A 24,135-nucleotide genomic window follows, 5' to 3' on the forward strand; every position below is an offset into this window, starting at 1 on the left:
ACCTGCCCTCAAAGATGCCTCTGTGAGGCACCGTTCCTAGCCTTGCTTCCTCCTTGCTCCAGGCAGGGGAGTAGCGATTTGCTAATGCTCCATTCCCTGCCCCTCCTCAAACACTCTGTGCCCACCTGCTCTGTGGGGGATGCAGGGGCTACCTCCTTCTGCACATCCCGCTGCGAGGGAACCTGCACTGGGGTGTTTGTGCGTGGGGCTCTTCCCCCCACCTCAGCCTTATTTCTCCGTGTAGGTGAGCAGCCCAAATCACAATCTAGCTCAATAGGAGTATTCGTGGAGCACACCTAGGGATGGCAGAATCTGGCCTGTGGTGGGTCCAAGCAACGGGAATATCTCTCTTCTCCCATTGTAAATTAAATAGACTGAGAGGGAGCATGGTCTAGTGGACGGACATGGCATTCAGGACTCAGGAGTCTATTCCTGGCTCTTCCAGTGACCTGCGGTGTGACCGTGGGCAAGTCACTTTGCCTCTGGCTTCCCACCCAGTCTTCGTGTTGTCAGTTGAGACTGCAAGTGCTCTGGGGCAGGGACTGTGCAGCCGCCTAGCACAAGGGACTCCCAATCTTGAAAGACCTCCAGGTGCTAAGTGATACGAACACACAATAGTTAGTAACCAAGACATCCAGATTTGTTTGGGGATTTAAAAAAAAAATTCTTGCTCAGTTCTTCATTGGGGGCACAGTGGGAAGCTTTATACAATGCGTTGACGTCTCCTCGGGACCCGCTCCGACTCCCGGCGCTGTCTGGCACGTCACACAAGAGAAAGAAAGAAACGAGGATGAAGAAATTTCTGTCTGTCAGGAAGAACCCCCCCCGGAGAAGCAGCCCTGGAGCCAGCAGAGACATTTCATTCTCTTCCAGCCCCTCATTCATGACCTTCCTAATGGTTCTGTCAGTGGACACAATTCCATAGTGTAGCGAGGAAGTCAGAGCTTTATTTGTTGTTCTCCACTATTTGTTTGGGGGGGGGTGGTGTCTCTGGAGTCTGCTAACGCTCATGAATCCAGGAATAACAGTGTACTCTGCATCTTGACTGCTGTATTTTCTGCTACTGCAGAAGAATATTTCCTGATCCCCCCATATCTCTCCCACAAACCTCACCCCTTCACCTCTCCATGCATCTTTCATCATCCTTCTTCCCTCCCCTTGCCATACCCCTCTTCCCCCCTTGTCCTGAACAATGTTAAGGAGGCATTTTCTTTCCTATGGCCAGGCCTCCCCTTTGATTGCCTTGCAGTGAATTAAAGTGAGAGTACAAACCTACCTCTATCATCATAATCCTCACCCTCCTGAGTCTACGGGAAACTCCATTTAAGCCACAGGGAGCCACACCGCTGCCTGATCAGATAAGAGTCCCCAGTAAATAACCTTGATGCTGGAGGTCAGAAGAGTCAGGGATCCTGTATCAGAGCCCATCAATGATTTAGGCTTGTGCAAGAGCTGCAGATGACAGCTAGGGGGCCCAATCCCCCTCCACCCCCACAGTCCTCTCCTTGGATTGCTCACGGCTGTTCTGCCTTAAACTGGTTTTACACCAGAATAACTCCCCTGGAGTTACTCCTGATTTCAGGTGAAAGAAACTCAGGTGCCACTTGCCTCATCTCCACACTCTCCTTAGCCCACCCACTCACCATGCTCTGCGTTTCCAGGCCCGGAGCCGGGGCAAAGCCCCATAGACAGGTGTGAGATAAGTAATACAACACTCCACTGTAACCCAAACTCCCTTTCCCCTTCCCCTCCTTGCCCTGCCCGCCCCGGCACACACCTCAGTTTCATTCTCTCCCATCTGGAGCTGTCTATCGCATGCGTTTTTGCCAACATAAATATTTAATCCCGGCGCATTGCACAGAAAGGCCCTAGTGGAGTTAACACACCAACTCACGTTTCCACTTTGAAAACAACTCCGCTGGCGGCACCGCAGCAGGCATAAACAGGGGGTAGGGTCAGAATCGCCTGCAATGGACCTGGCGGGATTGGCTGGTCGAGGCCGACTGGGGTTGTCTGGAGTGCTGCACAAAGCTGGGGGGGGGCACGCATGAGGGTCCGCTGCAAAGGGGTGTTCTGCAGGAGTCGCTCATGGGCAGGGTCTGAGCCCATGTGCAAGAAAAACATCAGCCGCCAGCTACTCCCCTGGGGATGGCACGAAGTGCTGTAAATATGGGGTGGCCATGGGGTATGAGCTAGGGAAGGGGTCAGCAAGCTTTCAGAAATGCTGTGCCGAGTCTTCATTTATTCACTCCAATTTAAGGTTTTGTGTGCCGCTAATACATTTTAACATTTTTAGAAGGTCTCTTTTTATGTCTTTAATATATAACTAAACTATTGTTGTATGTAAAGTAAATAAGGTTTTTAAAATGTTTAAGAAGCTTCATTTAAAAATAAATTAAAATGCAGAGCCCCCCGGACCGGTGGCCAGGACCCGGGCAGTGTGAGTGCCGCTGAAAATCAGTTCGCGTGCCGCCTACCCCTGAGCTAGGGGAACCAAAGGTCCTACTCTTCGACGGCTTTCAATAGCATTCCGGCGACGTAGTCCCCTGCAGCGCCCTTGAAAAGGGATGAGAGCAAAGAGCTCCGAGAACCCCATCACAGCTCATGCTCCCGCACTATTCCCCATAGCGACTCCTGCTGGATGAGACTCGACCTAGAGCAGCTGGGAGCTCCCGCCTCAGGCATCGCTCCTACATCGTTGCTTTCCTTGCCGGGTGCAGGCTGGGTGCCTGGCACAAAGGTTCCTGACAAGACACAGGACAATCCTAAACCAACCGGCATAAAAGCGAATGCTGAACAGTGATACCCCAGCCCCGCCCCCCGGGACACTGGGTTTTAAATCTTGGCTTTCGATCCCAGCCCAAAGGGGCGCTCACGTTAGCCGAGGAACCGTCTCTCCTCTTAGCTCCTCTGCTTTTTCCTAGGCACTGCATGGGCTTTTTAAAAACAACAATAATAATAATAAACCTCAGGCCTCTCAGTCAGAGCACAGGGCTGTGGTATGAGGACCAAACACAACAAAATAATAGCAACCAAATGTGCTGGGGAAGCTGACCAGATCGACAAATGAAAGACAGCTGTGGTGTCAGCGCTGCGAACACACCAGCCCCTCTCCCACACACACACACACACCTTGCACACCCGTGCCAGCACCAGCTACGGCTGCCCTATTCGGGTATGGTACAGGGCAATAAAAACCGAGCAATACCAAGTCTCCGAGCCCGGGCCAGCTGGCTCGGGCTTGCAGGGCTTGGGTTGCAGGGCTAAAAACAGCAGTGTAGATGGTTGGGTGCGAGCTGGAACCCAGGAGCTGAGACCCTCTCCCCTTGCGAGGTCTCAGATCCCAGGTTCCAGCCCAAGCCCAAACGTCTGTACTGCAATTTTATAGCTCTGAGCCCAGAGAGCCCAAGTCAGCTGATCCGGGCTAGTCACATCCATGGTGTAGTGCAGACATACCCTTTGACATTGATATGTCCCCATGCTCACACACCTAATTCTGAGAGCTCCCATACTGCCCCTCCCACCCACAAACAGGCTCTCAGACGCGCTCACCTCTGCCCAAAGGGCCAACTGATTACACACAAATGTACTCCTCTATCCACCCCTACAACCATGCACAAATGCACACACCCAGCCCCTATTTATACACCCCAACATGTACACACACCCATATTCAGTGTATATGTGTACATACACATGGATGCATCGCCATAGATTAACATACCTATGTGCAAACCTGCGCACGCACACACACACAGAGCACGCACACTCCCACAGCACACCAGCACTCACAGTTACATACACAAACTCCATTGTCCAGTCACCTATTCCTATTCACACCCACACAATACAGACAGCTGTGCGCTAACCCCTATCTACACACCCACCACCCACCCGCTCTAACACTTGGATACACCCCCTCAAACACAGGCACAGCCACCTGCCCTCTCTCACAGGGCTGCAGGTGTCCATGCCAGCACAGGAGCAGCGCCCCAGGGGAACTGCATGCTCGTGCAAAAATAAACAAACCCCCAAACAAACCCCAGCTGAAAGCAGTAAGGACGAGAGAGGATGGCTGGGGTCACATTGATAGTGATTATGCGCCTCTGAGCCAGGCTGCGGCTCAGATAAACACATTACAGAGCGCAGGAGTGGACTTTATTAGATTACCCGGACTCTGTGTTCTCTGGTTTGTGAATGACTACAGAGAACAAAGATGTGCAAAAACAACACACAAGCCTCCCCTCTCCCCCCCCCCCCCACCGACCCCCTTCTGGGACTGGACTATGCTTCCAAATCACTGCTATCCCCAGCAAGTGTGTGAGGAGGGGAAAATGAGGAGCCAGAATCTCAGAGTGAGGGCGAGAGAGGGAGGATTGGGAAACTCACCCTGATGACTGCAGGGTGCCTGTATTCACCAGCCACACCGCACACTGGAGAGGACCCTGAAACGAAAAATCCCTCCTCTCATCCCTGGAACGTTGCCAGCTGATGCTACCTTCCCAAAGGCAAACCCGGCCGCAGCACCCCAAAGCTCTGCCTCTAGCCCCCCCCCACCCCGCCCCTTCGTCTGCCAGTGCTACAGGGTACGCGTGGCTGGCATTACAGCAAGGGCCTTATTCTGCATTGGCCCCAACTTGCATTTATTCTCCTGGTTCCATGTGGCCCCCTCGGGCTGCAAACCTTTCAGGGCAGGTGCGGGAATGTGGCCTGGGCAGAGGGTGGTGATAGAATAAAGACCAGGCACCTGCTTCCGACTGTAAATCTGAGGTATCGTCACTGATTTGACGCCGGTGGGGTTACTCCAGATTTACATCACTGCAGCTGAGATCAGCTGCAGGCCATAGGCAGTGGCTACCTTGCCCTGGGAGCAATGACTGGATTTTCCACTGTGATCCCATGTCCCCAGATAGTGTTTCTTCCCTCTCTGGCCATGGAGCGAGGGATACTCAGGGGGAGGAAGGCAGAGTAGTTAAAGGCTATGGGCAAAATCTGTGGCTTAGGAGACTATGTCCGATTGACTCTGTCCCACCTTAGCCACGCAAACCCCTAGCCGCCCCGCCAGCAGGCTTCGACAGGGATGTGGGACGGGGTAGAGGAGACCTCAGGCTCCGGAGCCCATTCTATCCTTGCCCTCTCTCGGCGAAGGCTACTAACCAGGAGGCTCCTTTCTTCGCAGTGCTGGCAAGTTTTCTGACCTGCGAGCCCAGCATCAGGGACAGCCAATCCCTCTCCGCCCTGCGTCTAACAATCCTCAAGGGAACTTCACAGTAGCAACAAAATAGGCTTGACCCTGTATTCTTCACCCTGGCAACTGCGCTGCAAAGCACAGAAGCAAGTGCACCCCCAGCTAAGCATGTCAGTTGTGGGGGCCCTTCCAAGCAGGGTCTCCAGCCCTCCTGAGGTTGGCCCATCACCAGCAGTGACCCTTGGTCTGGATGCCTCTCTTTGCATGGGTGGGGTAGCCCGGCTCTACCTCCAGAGTATGCAAACACCCTCAGTTACACAACAAAAACAACAGCCCATTGATGATCATGTCTCTTGTTTGAGGAATTCCTCCCCGCCCCCACCCCATCCTCCCTCCTCAATATGCCTCCTAGTTATACAAAGGAAATATTTGGAGGATTTTATTTTGCAACCTGCCGCCCAGACAGACTGAAAAGAGAAACCCACAGGAGATGCAATCCCAGCAAGAATGCATCCGGCCCGACTGTGTACACATCTCTTTGTGGCGGTGCCGCAAAACGGAGAGCTGAGCTGATTTCAAAACCGTGACAGTGACATGGTCGGAGGGGAGAAGAGAGTAACGTCAGATCTCATCTATGAGGAGGCAGCAACCTGAGTCATCCCTGGCCGTGCGATTGTCAGAGTGCTCCAGACATCTAGTGCTGGCAAGAGACACTGCACTGCCCAAGGGAAACCCACGGTGGTACCGTGCTGTAGGTTGCATTTCTCCCTGTGAGTCAGTACTAAACAGATTCTCCAGGATCGTGCTGGTGGAGGGGCTGATTTAAAGCCGAGGCAGTGAGAGCTTCTGTTCATGAAAGAGCCCATAATAACACCACCTATCTCTGCTCATCCACAGCTCTCAAAGTGCTTTACAAAGGGGGAAACTGAGGCACAGAAAGGTGAAGTGACTTGCACCAGGTCATTCCGCGGCAGAACTGGGAGTAGAACCCAGCCCTCTTGAATTTCAGGTCAATGCTCTAGCCGTTAACCCACACAGCAAGAACAGAGGCTTAACCACAGGGACCTGAGACAGAGCATGACATTCCCCAACCCAGAGCTCCCCCTGCAGGGTCATTTAGATGCAGAATTCTTTTGTGTGGTCCCACTGTGTATGTGCAGCCTTGCTGCAAGACCACAGTCAGCTGCTGAGGAGAGAGGGTTCGGGCAGGTTGAATGTCCTGTGATCGAGAGAGCAGAGCCCCCTCCTTCTCCCCCCAAAGGGGTCATGGTTCTAATCATGCTTGTTCTCCACTTGGTCTGAGCGAGCAAGATGTGCTGCCTCCTGCGCTGGGGAGAATCCCAAATGTCTGATGGCCCTGAGCTCAGCCAGTCAGGACCATTGGGAGCTGCCCAGTGGCCAGCGGTGACTACACTCCCTGCTGGGCTGCTCCTAGTCTCTCCTCACCCACCCCCGGTACATACATGGGTTGTGGGTCCCGGAGGGAGCAGGGGAGTTCCTCCAGCCCAGCAGAGTTAGAAGGAGCAGCGGTGGGTTCTGGAGGGCATGTCCCATGCCGTGATGCATGGAATGGGATGGAACAGAGAGGGGCAGATGGGGATCCACCGATAACAAGAGAGGTGCTTTGGATCTTCACTCACTGTGCAGTAAAGGCAGGGCCAGGAAAGCTGAACACAGAGAAATGGGCACTGGTTCCGGGAATGAGTTTGGGAATGGGCGGGGGGGAGGAATTCTGAGCCCAAGTCTAGTTCTCTGGGATTGTAAGACTGAATTTGCCACCTCCTGCTCTTGAGCAAAAGGGGGGGTGTCAGGCCAGGTGTGTGTGTGGGGGGCACCCGACCATGCTCTCAGGTGTGCAGAGGGGAGAGCGTCTGAGGATTGGCCACTTGCAGTTCCAATGCCTGAGGCAGCTGGGAACAGGGTTATGTTGACTCAGCAATGAATTTGAGCTTCCTTCCCCCCCCACTCTTGCTCATCCCAGTTTGGAGGGTCAGGTATCCACAGCTATAATAATTGGAGATATACCAATCTCCTAGAACTGGAAGGGACCTTGAAAGGTCATCAAGTCCAGCCCCCTGCCTTCACTAGCAGGACCAATTTTTGCCCCAGATCCCTAAGTGGCCCCCTCAAGGATTGAGCTCACAGCTGTGGGTTTAGAGCAGGCCAATGCTCAAACCACTGAGCTATCCCTCCCCCCACCACCTTGCCCTGGAGAGGGAAGCTAATACACTGGCTCACCCCAGGCTCCTTACAAGTGTGCTCAATTCCTGTGCTGAGCAAGAACCACCACTGCCCCCCTCCTTTTTTAAGAAGCATTTTAATTATGACATACATTTTGGCTCCGTGGGTTTCCGGCAAATGCCAGGGTATTTTCTTTCCTCCTTTTCATAACAGAAACCATATTGCTGCGTAATCAATTCATCTTGCTCCTGAAGGCTGGAGGGGAGTGTGCGGGGGGAGATCAGAGGCAGAGGAGGAAAAAACCCAAAGGTACCTCGTCTCCTTCCTCAAAAAGAAACAACTGAGGCGAGTGTTCCTGACTTGGCTGTGTAATGTGGCATCAGATCTCAGGCGTCTGGCAAGCTCAGAGACCATAGTCAGGAGCTTGCATGACTAGAGAGAACTGAAAACTGGCCCCTTGGTTATCCACTGGAGACAGCACCTGTTGGGCTAGGTGGGATGTCCATCAACATCTACATGGGTGAAGCTCATCACACATGCCTACTGGGGTGCGATACACTCGGTCCACAGGGCGGGGATTTGATCTTGCTCCAGCAGTGGTGAGGATGTGTCTAAGCAGAGAGGAGAAGCCAAAACATTCAGTGCTGGGCAAACCTTTTCTAAGCAAATGGATTAAAGGACCATCAGATTCCAGTAAACCCCACTACAGTGTGAGGAATTCAGGGTCTTGTCTCAGACACCATGGATGACAACTGCCCCCCCACACACTTCCAGCTTTAAGACCATATATTGTGCTCTCTAAACCAGATTTTCAAACATTCTGCACCCATTTAAGTGCCAAAAAAGTGGCCAGATTTTGCAAAGAGCTCAGCTCCCACCACGGCACTTTGGAGCAGCTTTTGCAGTAAACTCGTCATTCAACATGCGCTGGACATGCTGATCTGGAAGTTGAGCTGTTTGAAAAACTGGCCCCCAAGGTCAAATTTTGACCTTGGACGGTCATGCAAAGGATCCTCAGTTCCAACTGCCTTGCAAGGGCGATCCTGGCACATTGGATGGATGGTGGAATGGCTTGGATACAATCAGGACTAAACAAAAGCTGCGCCTGAGTCTTTAATGAAGTTCAGAAAACGTCCAGATAATGTTACCTCCCTTTATTTTTCATTTGGTGCAAATGTTCTTGTGCTTCCCCATGGTGAAAGGACTGAAATACTAAAGAAAGAAACACCATAAATCTTAGACAACAGCCTGTTCTTGTGAGATTTCTTGCTAAGAAACCAAACTTTTGGGTACTTATCAATAGCGATCATTGCTGAGGGTACTCAGGGCATAGTTTGAGGCGATCACTGATGGAGAAATGTTGAGGAAGCTGAGAGGGTAATGCACACGGAGACGGTGTTCCCATCTTGTCCAAGGAAAGGACAGGTGCACCAGTAAATCTACATCGTCATGTTGCCTTCCAGTCACTCGCTAATTAACCCTCACAACACTTGAATGTGAGGCAGGTAAGTTTTGTGATCTCCATTTTACAGATGGGCAAACTGAGGCACTGGGAGGTTTAAAGCAATATTTTCCAAAGTGTTCACTCCTGTGGGGTGCGCCCGGTTTTGGTTTGCCAAATTTGGGCACCTTGGGCTTGATTTTTTTTTCAGAGGCCTTGAGTATGCACAACTTCAGTGGAGGTCAATGGGAGCGGCGAGTGGTTGGCACCTCTGAAAATCAAATCCTAGGGAGGTCTCAAGTTAGGCACCCAGAAATGATTGGCTATTTTTGCCCATTTAGGCCCCACATTAGGCTGTTGAGTACCTACAACTACAACGGGAACTGTGGGAGCTCCAAACCCGTGAAAATCAGCCCTTCCACAGATGCCTAAAGTTGGACACTGCAAATGAGTGAACCCTTCTGATCATTCTGCCCTTCAATGACTTGCCTCAGCAGCCCTAGAGAATCTGTGGCATGGCTGAGTCTAGAGCAGGAGAGTTTCAAACCCAATCCACCTGAACGCACTTCCTCCAAAGCCTTGTCCCAAACCTCATGGAAGTCGGTGGAAAGACTTGCATTGACTCCAGGGGGCTCTGGATCAGACCAAGAAGGTCAAGCAAAGGATCCAGTGATGGAATGGCTCAGAAAGGTCCAGGATTGGGCTCTCAGTTCCGCTCTCAAACTTTCCAGCCAAGGATTAGAAAAGGAAAAACAGACAAACTACATGGAAAAAAAAATGACAGTGAAAGTTTTGTTAAGGTATATTGGAAAGCAGCTGAGTCCAGCAATCCCCTCCCAACTCAGCCCTCTGTGGAGGATTCCTGCATCCATCTCTCCCCTGCAGCCCCCAAGATAACCACATTGGCAGACTTGGAAACATTTTTTGTCTTGAAACCTTGAGTTGTAAGAATGGCTTGCACAGCTGGGATGGGTTGTTGGTGGAATCAAACCCTGATAAAAGGCAGCGGCAGGGCTTGGAAAGGGTGCCTACGACGTAATGCTTTGCGTAAATGAGAGATTAGGAGAGAAATTTTTTTTTTAAAAAAATAAATTAAAAGAAGAATATGAAGCGCCCTCCTGGAGATAAGGCTGGCAAGGACTTTGTGTGCCTTTGTTTTGGGTTTTTTTGTGGTAGTTACAAGAAAGCGGGATGAGGGGGAGTTGTTGCAGGTGTCAGCTGGAGAAAGAAAAAAAAATGTTTTACAGACGTACGGGCCAGTTTGACAGACACTACTAGTGTGATGAGCTTTCAGGTCTCAGGCAGGCACGTCTCTAGAAGTTCTCACGGGGCACCTGTCACTGTAATGTCTGAGCTATGCACCACAGCGTGCGGAGGGGACTTACTCAGTGGACAACTGCAGGAGGATTAACTCGTGGCTTAAATTGCTGCTTGAACCGGGAGCACTTCTGGGGACTTTAGGGGCCAGTCCAAAAGCCTGTTTCAGTCAATGGGAGTCCTTTCATTTATTTCACTAGGTTTTGGCTCAGGTGGTTAGGGTGGAATTTTAGAAGCCCAGCCTGGAGCTGTGCTCTTTCTTCAACTCTAGCCCTAATTGTAAGTGCTGAGCATTTGGAAATCTTAATTCATACAGATCCATCCTCCTCAGCAGCGCGTTTATGTACAGAGGCTGTTGCTGCAGAGACTAAGAGCCCTGGGTTTGAAGTTCCCCATGGGTGGAACAATCCTATTAAAAACTGGAGTCACTTTTTACACATCCTGATGAACTGTTGGAAGGTTCAGGGGTGAGGACCAGCCTAGCATTCCCTGGAGAGCAGTAGCTAGCAGTAAACAACAGGCTGAACTTTTTCTAGAAACTTCCATCTTAAACAGTCCAAGCATTTTACCAACAATGAATGACTCCACACTGCAGCCGGATCACCACCCATTTTACAGACAGGGAAATGAGGATATCAGGGGATGTAGTGAGTCAACAGCAGGCCTGGAAATAGAATCTGGGCCTCAGATGGCGACTCCCAGGCCCTCCGTTCCAACCATGAGCCCGTGCTACGTCTCTGTGTGAAACGCCTGATTTATCCCTTGCCAGCCTTTACCGAGCACCATTTAGGTCAGACACCCAAAGTGGCCTCAGGAAGAGTTTACAGCATCTATAATTCCAGCTGGAAGGAACTGGCCTTACAATACATTCCTTTCCCTATAGGAATAGGTGGGGCACCAGAGGCGTTGCTGACACAACTGGAGAGGGGCCCCGCTTACCTTTCCCTTCACCAAGGGACGGTCTCTGTGAGGAGGAAAGGAAAAAGGCTAACAGCAGGAGAGTGGTCCAGGCTGGAGGGTTTAGGGCATCGTAACCAGCCTGGATCTCCCCCACATAAGCCCCTTGGATACCCAGCTGTTATCCCTACTAAGGACATGGGGAAAAAAGAAGCTGGGGAGACGATCCGCTAAAGAAAGGTGTTGGCAAAATGTTGCTGGGATTCTGCATCCCATACAGCTCTCAGCCTCTCTCTCTCTTGCAGGGGTTCTGTCCGACACCCGATCTAGCAAAGTGCGTCATGGAAGTGCTTTACTGGAGTCGGGCGGCAGTGAGGAAAAATCATTGGTAGAAAAGGAGGAGTGTGGTTATGTTGCTATACCAGAGCACTGTAAGGCAGGACTCCTGGGTTCTATTTCTATTCCGAGCCCTGCTCTCAAATTGCTGGGTAACCTCGGGAAGTCGCTGCCTTTCTCTCTGCCTCAGTTTCCCCAACTGTGACACAGCGAATAAAAGTAACACTTCCCCTCCTTCTAGGGAGCCAGTTCTCCCCTGCAGTGTACTCCTGCTCAGATCAGTGAGAGTTACATGTGTCCGGCAGTGGCCAGGGGAAATCAAACCTCACGGCTGCCTGGAGAGTTAAATTAACATTTGTCTGGGCATTACAATCTCCAGGTGAAAGCAGCTGTGGAGTTCAGAGAATCAATATAAAAGCAACAGTGTAGGACTTAGCACAAAGAAGCTCTTGCTGGCTTAGAAACAGAGCAAAGCCAATAACATCTCTGTTTGTGTTTATTTCTGTAGTTCCCTGGGTCTCTTGCACTGTCTCTTCCATTACAATCAGAGAGATAAGATTAGGGGGGGAAATGTTTACTGGTATTAGGTTACTACACACTCAGACATGAAAATAATCTTCCAGCACACAGATGAAAAGGGTTAGTAAATCTGCAATAGGAAAGCGGTGGGACCAGTAAGGACCAATTCCCCACCAGCCTATCAACAGACCAGGCTGATGGGGTCTTTCCCCCCCTTCTCTGTTAACATTTCCTGGCAGAATCATCAATTTTTACATTCCTGTCTGCAATACCTTACACAATGATCTAAGAATTCCACCTCCTCCTTGCTCCCCCTACAACTTTCCTATCTCGCCTTCCTCCTCCAGCCGACCCCAATGGACCCATGCAAATAGGCTCAGAGACAGCTGGGGGTCTACAGATCAGATGCCAGGAGCTTTATAGCAAAAATGCAAAGAATGTTATTTCATTCCTGACATCCTGAGGAAAGGTTGGGAAGAGGCTGGGTGTGGGGGGAATCTATAATGCTTGCTCTATTTCTGTTTACAGTGTGGGGTGTAGCCATAAATGGAGGAGGCAGCGAGGGAGGGAAATTTTGCCTTTCTCAAAAAAAAGAGAAGAGAAAAGACCAGGTTTTCAGCTAGTGTAAGTTATCAGGACTCCATTGGAAGCACTGGAATTTCTCCCGTTTATACCACGTGAGAACCTAGCCCATGTGTCCAAGTCGAGGACAGTCAGGGACAACCTCTGCCCTGAGCCGCTTACAAGCTACAAAGAAAAGACAGACACAGGCTGGGGAAAGAGATAGGAAGCACTTGTCTTAAGGTCACACGGCCCACTTGGGGTCAGAACGCACGTCTCCTGAGCCAACACCGTAGCCACTACACTACGATGACTCTCCTGTAGCATGCTGGGCTTGGCACTCCATAGAGCTGCTGTGAAATTAAGCGCGGAAGCTGAATTTCATTCAAGTCCAGGTAATTTTGGAAAAGAGGTTTTGCTTTGGGCCCATCTCTCGTGGGTAAGAGAAGGCTGCCCAGGGAGGGACAGAAGAAGGCCCCCTGTCACAAAACAAGAACAAGGAGTAATGGTCTCAAGTTGCTGTGGGGGAGGTTTAGGTTGGATATTAGGAAAAACGTTTTCACTAGGAGGGTGGTGAAGCACTGGAATGGGTTACCTAGGGAGGTGGTGGAATCTCCTTCCTTAGAGGTTTTTAAGGTCAGGCTTGACAAAGCCCTGGCTGGGATGATTTAGTTGGGGATTGGTCCTGCTTTGAGCAGGGGGTTGGACTAGATGACCTCCTGAGGTCCCTTCCAACCCTGATGTTCTATGATTCTATGAAAACCCAGTTGCTGCTGGACAGGACAGTTCTGCCCACAAGAGGCAGGGTGATGAGTGGGGAGAGGAGACGGAAGTGGTCCATCCTGTTGGTTGCTTGGGTAGGGAGAGAAGCACCTTGCTTTCTTTGCCATGGTCTCCACTGGTGAATCCTTTCCCAGAAGTGTATGCATGATTTTAATGCTGGTGGAAGAAGCCAGGCTTGGAAACTGCCTCTGGGTATCACCATGATACAGACAATCCAGGAATTAGCAGCCCAACCTTCTCCCCAGCCTGGGGGTATCACCTGTACTAGTGAGAGGGGAGGCCAGGCCAGGCCCCATGGGCCAGTCAGTCCTGGGCCCGTCTGCAGTGACCGCCTTTCACAGGGGTCCATGAATGCCTGCTGCAGTAATGTTTTGGTAGGCAACGTGGACACCTGGGAACTGGACTTAGCCCCTACAAACTCACGTCAGCCAGGCCTATGTTTGGATAGCCTGATTTTGCTGCAAGTCTAAGATCTTGAAAGAAGGAGGGTCTTGCGGTTCAAGCCCAGGTCTGGGACATAGGAAACCTGGGCTCAATTCCTGGCTCTGCCACAGACTCCCTGATGAACTTGGGCAAGTCCCCTCATCGTTCAGTGCCTCAGTTCCCCATCTGTAAAATGGGGATGATAATACTTCCTTCTTGCTTTGTCCATTTCAACTGCAATCTCCTTGGGGCAGGGTCTGTCTCTTACTATGTGTTTGTAGAGCACCAAGCACAATGGGGCCCTGATCGCGGCTGGTGCCGCTGTAATACAAGTATTAAAACAGGAACTTGTGAGCATTTGGGGATGGGGGCTGTTTGTCCAGCCTCCAGCAAAAGGAGATTCTGATCCACGATTGTGGCTCCTAGGTCCTATGGTAATGTAATAAAATAAAAATAAAACCCAGGTATTAGCTAGCCAGGCTGTACAATCTATTGGAACTGCCCTGCTATGAGAGGACATTGCCAAGAATCCTGTGTTTGCTTCTATGGTAGAGTGAAAGTAGAACTAATGGGCATTTTTATTGTTCAATGGGAAAAAAAAATCACATGCACCCACACGAATACTCAGTCTCTGCTTAGCTCTCCATGCATCCGACGAAGTGGGTATTCACCCACGAAAGCTCATGCTCCAATACGTCTGTTAAGTCTATAAGGTGCCACAGGACTCTTTGCTGCTTTTACAGATCCAGACTAGCATGGCTACCCCTCTGATACTTAGCTCTCCATGACATCTGTCCCCCTTTTGTGTCGCACGTGCTGCCAGCCCTTGATGTCCTGATTAGCAAGCAAACACGGCAATGCATGGCATGACAGATGTCTGGTACCATGAAGAAAATGTGGGTTATGTTTACTTTTCCTTTATGAATATCGTAAGACCTCTATTACTATTGTGATGTCTGCTACATGGGTGCAAAGAGTTAACTTCATGCTGGGGTGGGCAGGGGAGTTACGGGCAGGAAGGCAGACAATGGCTGTAGATTAGCTCAATCAGGAGTACTTAATAGACAACACAGGTGTCTACAGCTGTGGAAGCACCACTGAGCCATTTCTGTCTTATCCAAGTCCAAGGGGCGACAACTGGCCAAAGACTATGGCCTTGCGAATGACTCTGGTCTGCTGTAACAAACCCAGGGAGATTGGAGAATGGGGGAGGGTAAGGGCAGGAAGAGACAAAGGTGTTAGAAACTGCTGTTAAGAGACTTCTCTAGCAAGGGAGAGCAGAGCAAAGCCAAAAGACAAGAGTGGGTGGGAGATGAGGGAGGGCAGAAGATTCCTGACCTCCACAGAGGACACTAAGACCCTATCAGCTCTCAGTGAGGGTGAAGAACCTGAGGCAGGGTTTTGTGGTGCAGGTGTTTATTATTTCTCCATGGATCTGTCTCTCTCCTGTGCTGTGTCTGCGGTTACGTCTGCACTTGGAGCTAGAGGTGTGATTCCCAGCTCAAATAGACGTACTCCTGCTAGTGCTCATCAAGCTAGCCCTCCAAAATGAGTACTGTCGCCATGGTCAGCATCAGCCTGGGCTAGCTAGCCCTGAGTATGAACCCACAGGGCTCGGGCAGGTCTGTATTCAGGGCAGCTAGCCTGGCCCACTGCTGCCCAGGCTACCAGAGCTACACTACGATTCGCAGTGAGCTCCCTTGATGTGACTTGTGTACGAGCCGGGAATCACACCCCTAGCTCGGCTCCAGCGGCCGATATAGCCTACGAGTAACGTGGCACTCTGGAGATGGCATGCATAAGCTACCAGGGAGACTTGGGAAGTCAGCACTGATCTTGGGGCATAGGACAGTGGACCAGAGGGTCCTACTATCCCGAGAAGGGTGCCAAACAGGGACCCTGTGCCCCAGGAGTATGTTTGAAAGGCCTGATATAGGAACAGCAGCTGGATGCTGCTCAGACCCAAAAGGCTTAAAAGCACATGGGAGCCAATGGAAGGGTCCAGTTCAGGAGCCTGGTGACTGTCCAGATGCAGGAGCTCAGCCAGGACTGAGTTTCAATCTGTTCTGCTCGTGTAGACGTACTTGGCGAGTATTAGTAGTAGCACAGGCAGTGGCGGCACAGCACAGCCATGCTGAGCACCAACTTGCCTGAACCTCATGAGTATGGACTTGGCACAGCTTGCCACTGCCGGCGCTATCCCGGCTACACCACTGTTTATACCCACACTAGCTCTTACCCAGTATGAAGCAAACCCCTCGCTCTAAGGGCAGATGTGGCTCACTCATGTGTCTTTCTGATATACGAACAATAACAATCCCTACCAGCTAAAGAGCAGCAGGCATTTGCCTGCATTAGCAGGCTCTTGTATGCATATAAATAGCCAGCCATGCAGTCAAAAAGCCATATACACTTTGCACAGGCTAAGCCTAGCTGCACTGGAGACAGCTGCTGTGCCAGCTAGCGGATTAAGCTGGCTAGGCAGTATTTGCTGGCTGTGGGCTGCACCCCATGTAGTAGAGTTTATTGCTGTTCTGAGGTCGGATTGTAGTCACATGGCTATAATTCACTTCCATGCAAGGGAACTGACCTTTCTCCCGCAGCTCCCCATCAAGAGCTAGGGACACAATGAGCCATTTCCTCCGGCTTCCAAGTTCCTGTCGCCTTGAGGTGATGATGCACGGCGACCTCTTTCCCCATGACCCCTCTGACACATTTGCATGCTCGGGATGGCGAGAGGCCTTGGGTCAGGTCAGCAACGCACCAAGGTAACCTAGCTGGCGTGGCGAGGGGGGACGCTGGAGGCTCCTTCTCGGCAGAAGGACCCGCTCCAAGGAAGAGGCTCTGGAGGGGTTCCTGATGACTTCCATATTGTTTCCAGTAAATTTTGTGCTGATTCTTGGCACAAACACCGGAAATGAATAGGCTAGGTCAGGAATGTAAATAAAGAGAAACATTGGGATTTAATCTAATCTATAATTATAGTATCTCTGGTGGAGGGAAAAGCGGCTGGTGCTGCTCCTGCTTTCGCAGAGCCGATCTATAGAAGAGCCAGAAGGGGTTTCATCTCCTTTTCCAAAATCTCCCTCTTTGGCCCCCAGCTGGTGGCTTCTCCCCAAGTGCTTTGAAATAAACACGCTGGGCTGGCAACCCCGCTCTCCAGCAGCCGATCAGGTACAGCACTTGGATGCGGACGGCTTTTACAGCTCAGTAAACTGGCGTCCTAAGTGCTCGGAGAGCAGCTAGGTAAGGAGATGAGACGGGGGAGGTTGGTTGCAGGGGTAGGGAGGTTGCGGTGGGCAAAAGGAGATAACCCAACAAGTCCCATTTAGGAGGAGAGGGGAATGAAGGAAGCTGGTGGAGCTCTGGGGTTGGGTGATGGACCCTTTCACCTTTAGGCTGATCTTTGCCTTTGGTCAGATGCAATGGACAGTCCTTCCCATTTAATGGCCGGGGTGCAATGAGCTACGGGTCTCAGCCACTCTCACAAAACCATCAGTACAACTGGCACTAATTACCCCCCTTGCTGGTTGTCTCAGGAGCAGACATGGAGGTGGCTCCGGACCAGGCATGGAGTTGCCTAAGTTCTGTCTTCTATGGGGAGAGGAATTCTTGCTCATGGCACATTTTACCAGCAGGATATTTAGTTCATCTCTCTCTCTATCTCTTTTTTTTTTTTAAGGGGCATACACCAAATACTGTATTCTCCAGAAACAGCCACAATCAATACCGTTGTGTATTCTGAAGTGGGCGTTCACATGTTTTCAGTAGGGATTTGTGTGTACATGCATGTATCTGTCTGTGGCACACTTGCATGTGTCCATGTGTTTACAGGCAGGCACGTGTGTATTGTATCTACTCTTCCCTGATACGCTCTCAGGCTGTAGGATTGGTGTAACAATCCTAATGTTTTACAGGCAGAACAGCCCAGGCTGGAAGGCAACTTGTTCTCATCAAACTGAAAATGAAGCAAGACGTAATAATTAGTTCTGCTTTTGTTAGTTTATTTGTTCAAATTACAGAAACCTCAAAAACAGAAAAATCAATTAGCTTGTTTGTTTGAAGATTTTTGTTTTTCTTAAAAAAACTGAATCCTGGCTTTGATCTAAGGACGGAAATGCGCTGAGCGATTGGTCAATAGTGTTGCCTAATTGCTTTAGGTGATTTGAAAGGAAAAGCCAAATGCACAGGAAGTCAGATCCACATTTACGGATTTGATCAGCCTTGCGTGATCATCTCTTTTTAGATGATGCCCTCCAACTGTCCAGAGGGCAAAAGGGTTTGCCTTTTAAAAGCACAGTGCGTGTGTATTCACCGGACAGGCTGAAATAAATCTCAGCTCCCGACTGAATTGCTGCAAACTGGATTTTGCCCATTTTAGAGTCTTCCAAGAAAGAGAATTTTCCCCAAAAACCAAAACAAGCGAAACAAGGAGAAGAAACTCAATTTAAAACCCAGCCTTGTGCCCACGGTTTTGTTTTAGTTTTGTCTGCTTGGGTTCAGAATGGAGCCTTTGCCTCACAGGTCACTGCCCTGACTTTCTGCGTTTTGTGTCACAGCTGTAAGGATGTTTGCAAGAATAGTCCTTAGGATTACAGAGTGTGTGTGTGTGTGTGTGTGTGTGTGTGTGTGAACATGTATGTTTACGGCCAGGTGTGTGTGCGTACTGATGTATGGATGTACCAGTGTGTGAATGTGTATGTTCAGATGTATACATGTATCAGCCGCCATATACGTGTGTATGGACCAGTGTGTGTGCATAGATGCTAGCATCTGTGTGTATGTGCTGGTGGACACGTAGCACTCTGGGATCCCCTGGGGAATGGATGCCAAGCCCCACAGATCCTTAGCCAGATGCATGGGGCTGGCCATTCTCTATAGTGCCTCCCACTCCCAGAACATCTGCTAGCTCTCCCAGTTCAGCTGCCTTCCAACCTGCCTTTGACAGGCATGAAGAGAGGAGACAGAGGGCTGGATCCAAAGCCCATGTTGTCAGTGGAAAGACTCCCAGTGACTGCAACGGGAGGTGGCTCAGGCTGTTAGTACAGAAGGCTGCTGCATCACTGTATACAACAGGCTGTCACGTAGGATTGGCCTACTTCCCCTGGAGGCAGACTGCACAGAGCAGCAGCTCCCCAAATGCACCCAGCCACACACTCCCTAATGCCCACTAGTTCTACTTGAGAGTAGTTAGCAGGGACGCTGGAGGCTGCTTGCTAATTGAGGACCACCTCTCCCCACCTCCATTGCTATGGGACACAGTGCTGTGCAGCCGAGAGGGGCCTTTGGCCCAAGGAGAGGATAACACTTTGCCTACATGCCTTTGGACATATGGTAAAGCTCTGCACCTTCGACCTGAGAATCCCCAAGCCCTTTACAAACACTGGTGAATTAAGCCATGCAGCCCTCTGGAAGGCAGGCAAGGATCATTTTGCAAATGGGGAAACTGAGTCACAGAGGTGCCTTGGCAGGTCGTACAGGGAGTCTGTGACAGAGCTGGCCCCAGTACCCACTTCTCCTGACTCCCAGCCCAATGTTTAACCTCAAGACTCGCCTCCCCAGAGACTGGAAGGCCAATAGCATTGCTCATCCCTTCTGACAACCAAGGACCAAGTTGCCAATAGCTCGCAAGTGACGGGATTTTACTGGAGGCAACTCATTAGCCAGCTCCGTTCCAGAGTCCTCCTGGCATCTGCTCAGAGCAGCCCGATTCCCAGCGATAATAATAATTACATCACATACCTATATATATTTTAACAAGGAAACAGTCACAGTTATTCAGTGGCAAGCACCATTTGGAGCCTGCTCCCAGATGTGGCCCAGCACCAGAGTTGTGCAGTAAAAGCGCTTCCCTCTACGGAGGTTGTCAACATACTTAATGGGGTGGGGGAGAGAGGGCGGAGGGGGAGGTGAAGGGAAAGTATTAATCAAGATCTTAAAAAGTTCTCGCTGACAGTCCATTTGCCAGCTCTGAATTTAACTGCCTTTGTGGTCCCATAAAAAGTTTCATTACTCACTACAAAATGTGTTTTAATTATTACAGCCGCTCTGACGTTAAGGCCCGGGTGTGTTTTTCTCTTTCTCTCAACTCTTTTTCTGTCTCTCTCTCTCTTTTTTTACCTTTGCTCTCCTACCTCTCCCTGTCCCTTGTCCACCGACTGAGCCACGCGGGGGATGCAGCGCATGGGAAGCACAGACGCGAGGAAGGGTGGTCTTGCAGGTAAAGCACAGGCATGGGAATTGGGCCTTTGTGACCTTGGACAGGTCACTGCATCCTTCAGAGCCTCATTCCCCCCTCTGTAAATATGTGGACAATGACACTTCCTTTGTCTACTTGGATCGGAAACTCTTCAAGGCAGAGTGTGTCCCTCACGGCATGTTTGCACACTGCCTAACATACTGAGGACTCTACGCTATGCTGTAACGTTCAGAATACCGCCTCTGGTTGCTCTGCCTGCTAAGTGGGGAAATGGAGAGGGGAGAATCTGGCAAGGACTCAAACCCACCTGCTGCCTCTGAGGAACTCCCATTAGGGTCAGATTCCAATCTCCCTGATGCTGGCTCAGTTCATCAGAGTGAGGCAGATCATATCCCGTCATGCACATGATATCGGAGAGCTGCGAGTACCCATTGATGGAACTGAACCAAACCCCAGATCCAAACAGCCCCAGTCTCTCCAGTGCTGGACAACTGGATCTCAGTTTCATGATCTGGGCCTGTCTCGGCTCCTAACGCACAGTCCAAGACACATGCACCAAACAAACCCCTTTGCACAGCACCAACCACAACGGTGCAGTGTCTCGGTACAGCCCTCTAGGCACTACTGCAATAAAAACATTAAACAATAACTGCATTACATGCTATCTCTCCACCCTCCTCCCCACCCCATCCTACATCCATCACTTTCTTACTTGTACAGGCCATCTGGTTCCAGGCATTTGAAAATGACCGAATAAAGGCTGGTTTCTGGGACCTCTCCATGGCTCCTGCCAGCTGCCACGCAGGAAGTTCCGAGTCCGGAGAGCAAATCATCAGCAAAGCTCAAGGATTCTCCTGAAGACCAAAGAGAAGAAGGGCAAGATTAATAAAGCTAAGCAACTCTATGCTCAATCTCCAACCCTGGCATTCATTGTGCCCTGAGCCTTCCCCTTTCCATATACAGCACAGGCCTGCAGGCAATCAGACAGGAAGGAGCTGCACCATGGGCTCCTATAGGGTATATTGCCCATACACAGCGCAGGGCCATCAGCGCATACAAGCCCACTGCAGGGCTCATACACAGCGAGGCAAATCCAGACCGAGTTGACTCACAGGTTGGACTGGGCAATATGAGCATAGAGCATATAGGCAACACGCAGATTCACGCCAGGGATGACCCTGCAAATGTTGAACCCTGAATCTACATCCTCTAATGGGGCAATACCTTCTTCTTTGGAAGAAAACGGACTCAGTGCTTTGGTCGGTCTTTTCCACCTCAAAAATCTCTGACTTCCGATTCGGTTTTTAAAGTGACATTACCACTTTTTTTAAAAAAAAGCACCTGTCACAGTCAAGCAGGTTTCTTCACCTTGGCTACTACTAACACCTTAGCTGACCAGCGTTGAAGGAAATTTTAGAAATGCAATTTCCTTGCCATGGTTATGCTCTTTGTTGCCTTTTTCTCTCAGGCTGTGTGGACAACAAAAAGCAATGACTTCCCATTCACAGACCGTCTCCCCGTCCGGTTCCAAATGCTGCAGCTCTTGCAATTCAAACACCGCAGGGAGATGACTGTTTCTTTTAAAGCGATCGATTTAATGATCATTTAAAATAATAACAAATAATAATAATGCAGGGACATTTTTGTAAGTCTTAGGTTTTATACAAGCTTATTTTTACTACTACACCACTCAGCTTTTACAACATGACCCAATTTAAGTTGACAGTGTCCCTTGAATTACACTTCTAGGGCCTGACTCCCCACTGCTTTCCCCTACGTATACCAGCGCAACGTGAGTTACTAGTTGGATTTTGCTGCATTTTGTATACATTTTCCACTGGTGTAACTGACAGCTCACAGGCCAAGCAGTGGAAAATCAGACCCAACTGGCCTGATGCTCTTGGTGTCCACCGGGAGTAATTCCATTGAAATTAGCTGAGTTACAGTGGTGCGAAGGATCAGACCCTTCATTCCCGCTTGTGCCAGGGAACCTTGTATGAAGGTGCCAAGGTTTTATGGCATATCTCAGTGGAGAATTCTGTTCTTACCATATTTCTGTCTTTGCGTTTTTTAACTGAAAGTAAATCTGATTGAGGACCACAGAAATGGAACATAAATTTCAAACTCTTGGTATTTAATGTGAAAAGCAACACATTGGTGTAATCAGCCCGGAATGTATAATTCCCGCAGGCTGATTACCCAGATAGCACACACAAAAAATTGTGTCTTGTCACAAATTACACAGTTCAATAACAAATGTCCCCCTTGACGGGAGAGAAGAGCAGCAATAAATCCCTTCCTTTCCTAAAGGAATCCAACTCTTAATTATTCATCTTAATGCACCACTCAGGCCCAGGCTCTCGGTATGATTTGTTCTTTCCAAACCATTTTTCAGGCAGAGCCATTAATGCTCTCCATATTTTAACATTGCTACTAGAGATGGGCCTGAACCAAATTTTGAGGAAGTTTGATTGAGAAGAAAGTTTTGGATAGAGCACAGGACTGGGACTCAGAAGATCTGTGTTCAATTGCTGGCTCTGCCATGGACTTCCTGTGTGACCTTGGGCAAGTCACTTAAACTCTCTGGGTTTATGGGCAGATTTAAAAACAAAAAACAAACTCAGCTTTGACTTGATTGGCCCTTGGTTCCAACCTTAACTTCCGGCCCTTTTCACACAATACATAACCAGACGGTAGAATTCATTGCAATAGGATGGTATTAAGGCCAAGAATTTACCAAGGTTCAAAAAGAGGTCAGTCATTTATATGGATAAGAAAATCTACAGAAAGAATAGTTAATTCTTATGCAATTTTGGGAGGGATATTAAACCGCATCCTTCAGGGCTTAAATCAATCTTTAACTATTAGAGATCAGGAAGAGACTTAACGTGGGGGGCAGATTAGCCCACATCTGTCTTCTGTGGGGTTCTTTTGACTTCCTCTAAAGCATCTGGCATGAGGTGATGCCAAAGGCAGGATACAGAAGTAGAAGGACCACACGTCTGGTTCCGTCTGGCCATTCCTATGTTACTGCTCATGATCTTTTGCCCACCTCACTCAATTGTGTTTCCATGACTGCTTAACTTAGACCTTGTTCTTTGAGACCGGACGCCTTGTACCTTTGAACAGACACAATGCACCCAAGCGTACGGGCATGGTTACCACTATAGTTCAGATACAAACTGACCTTCCACCATTACTGCTTTGCTGTCTGGAATTGCTGCTGCTGTCTTGAAGGTTTCCATTCTGAATACAGGGTCGCAGGTCACTTGAGGATAACCAGATGGTGTTTGCGGTTGAGGTGACACGTTATAGTGAGTCTAGTGCAAATGCCTTTTATACCAGACTACAAAATGTTTGGGCACAAGAGAGATTATCACTGCTTGCTGCACAGCCAACGCTCTCCTGACTTAAAACAATAGTCGCTCGTTATCTGGCTAGATGTTCTTTTGCAGTTGCAGTTGCAGAGTTTTAGGCAAATACAGCTATGTCTAGCCAGCGATTTGTGGAAGCACCTGCACTCAAAATGAGAGTTAACAAATGCAAGTGATGGGCAGAGCGTACACGTGCTTTAGTGCTCCAAAGGCTGGTGGGCTCTTTCACCAGCAAGGGAAGGGAAGCAAACTCCATGCCCGAGTCCTTTTTAAGGGCCTTTGAACAATGGGCACAAACCTAACAAAACAGAACATGTCAATTGAAAATGCTGGTTACAATCCCCCCCCAACGGCTTCTTCCCTACTTCAAGCCACAAGAGAGAAAGAGAACACACCCTTCCTCCTTCAACCAAGCTGCCTCTTCCTTATATACCCCACCCATCCATGTGATAGGCAGGGATCTCTTACCCCTTTCCAGGCCGCTGCGTTCACTTTATTACAGGCCCTCTGCAGGGGATTCCGAAGTCCTGGCACTTCCACTGCCAGCCCTAAGAGGTGGCCCGGGCAAGCCAGTGGATGGCCTGGGTTCTGATGCAGTTAGAGCCAGGAGTCTAACACAGCTCCAACAGGCACTGTGGGGAGGATTTGAGACCAGCACAGCACCACCACAGTCACCAAAATACACACCTGGGTATTTCTAAAGAGCCCAGAACATCAGGCGCTGAGCACTTTTGAAAATCTGACCCATCTGTCTAGTTACTCCTCTGGACCCCACCACTGCAATATGTGAGTTCCTTGAAAACATTAATGAATTTACCACCACAACACCCCTGTGGGGCAGGGGAGCATTAATGTGCCCCAGATATACTGGGGGAACTGAGGCACGGAGAGATGTATTTGTAGCAAACCCACATAT

General features: G+C 49.8%; 1 protein-coding gene and 1 long non-coding RNA gene across 8 annotated transcripts in view; one reads left to right on the plus strand and one right to left on the minus strand.

Moving 5' to 3' along the window:
- The window catches only part of ASTN2 (astrotactin 2), a 622,345-nt gene that overhangs the window by 47,121 nt on the left and 551,089 nt on the right, over positions 1-24,135 (minus strand). For 5 of the 7 annotated variants that reach the window (XM_039506369.1, XM_039506367.1, XM_039506370.1 and 2 more), the window contains one exon: positions 20,558-20,699. In XM_039506369.1, coding sequence (XP_039362303.1) covers positions 20,558-20,699 — 142 coding nt within the window. Of the gene's footprint in view, positions 1-561; positions 756-7,497; positions 7,981-20,557; positions 20,700-24,135 lie in introns of those variants that run through there. The other 2 variants (XM_039506373.1, XM_039506371.1) reach the window with 2 other exon arrangements.
- On the plus strand, positions 16,703-20,701 carry LOC120386725. The gene is made up of 3 exons (XR_005589879.1): positions 16,703-16,892; positions 19,690-19,866; positions 20,566-20,701. It is a non-coding gene; the product is annotated as an uncharacterized LOC120386725 (long non-coding RNA).

This window comes from Mauremys reevesii, linkage group 19, assembly GCF_016161935.1.
Source record: "Mauremys reevesii isolate NIE-2019 linkage group 19, ASM1616193v1, whole genome shotgun sequence".
NCBI classification, from domain to species: domain Eukaryota; kingdom Metazoa; phylum Chordata; order Testudines; family Geoemydidae; genus Mauremys; species Mauremys reevesii.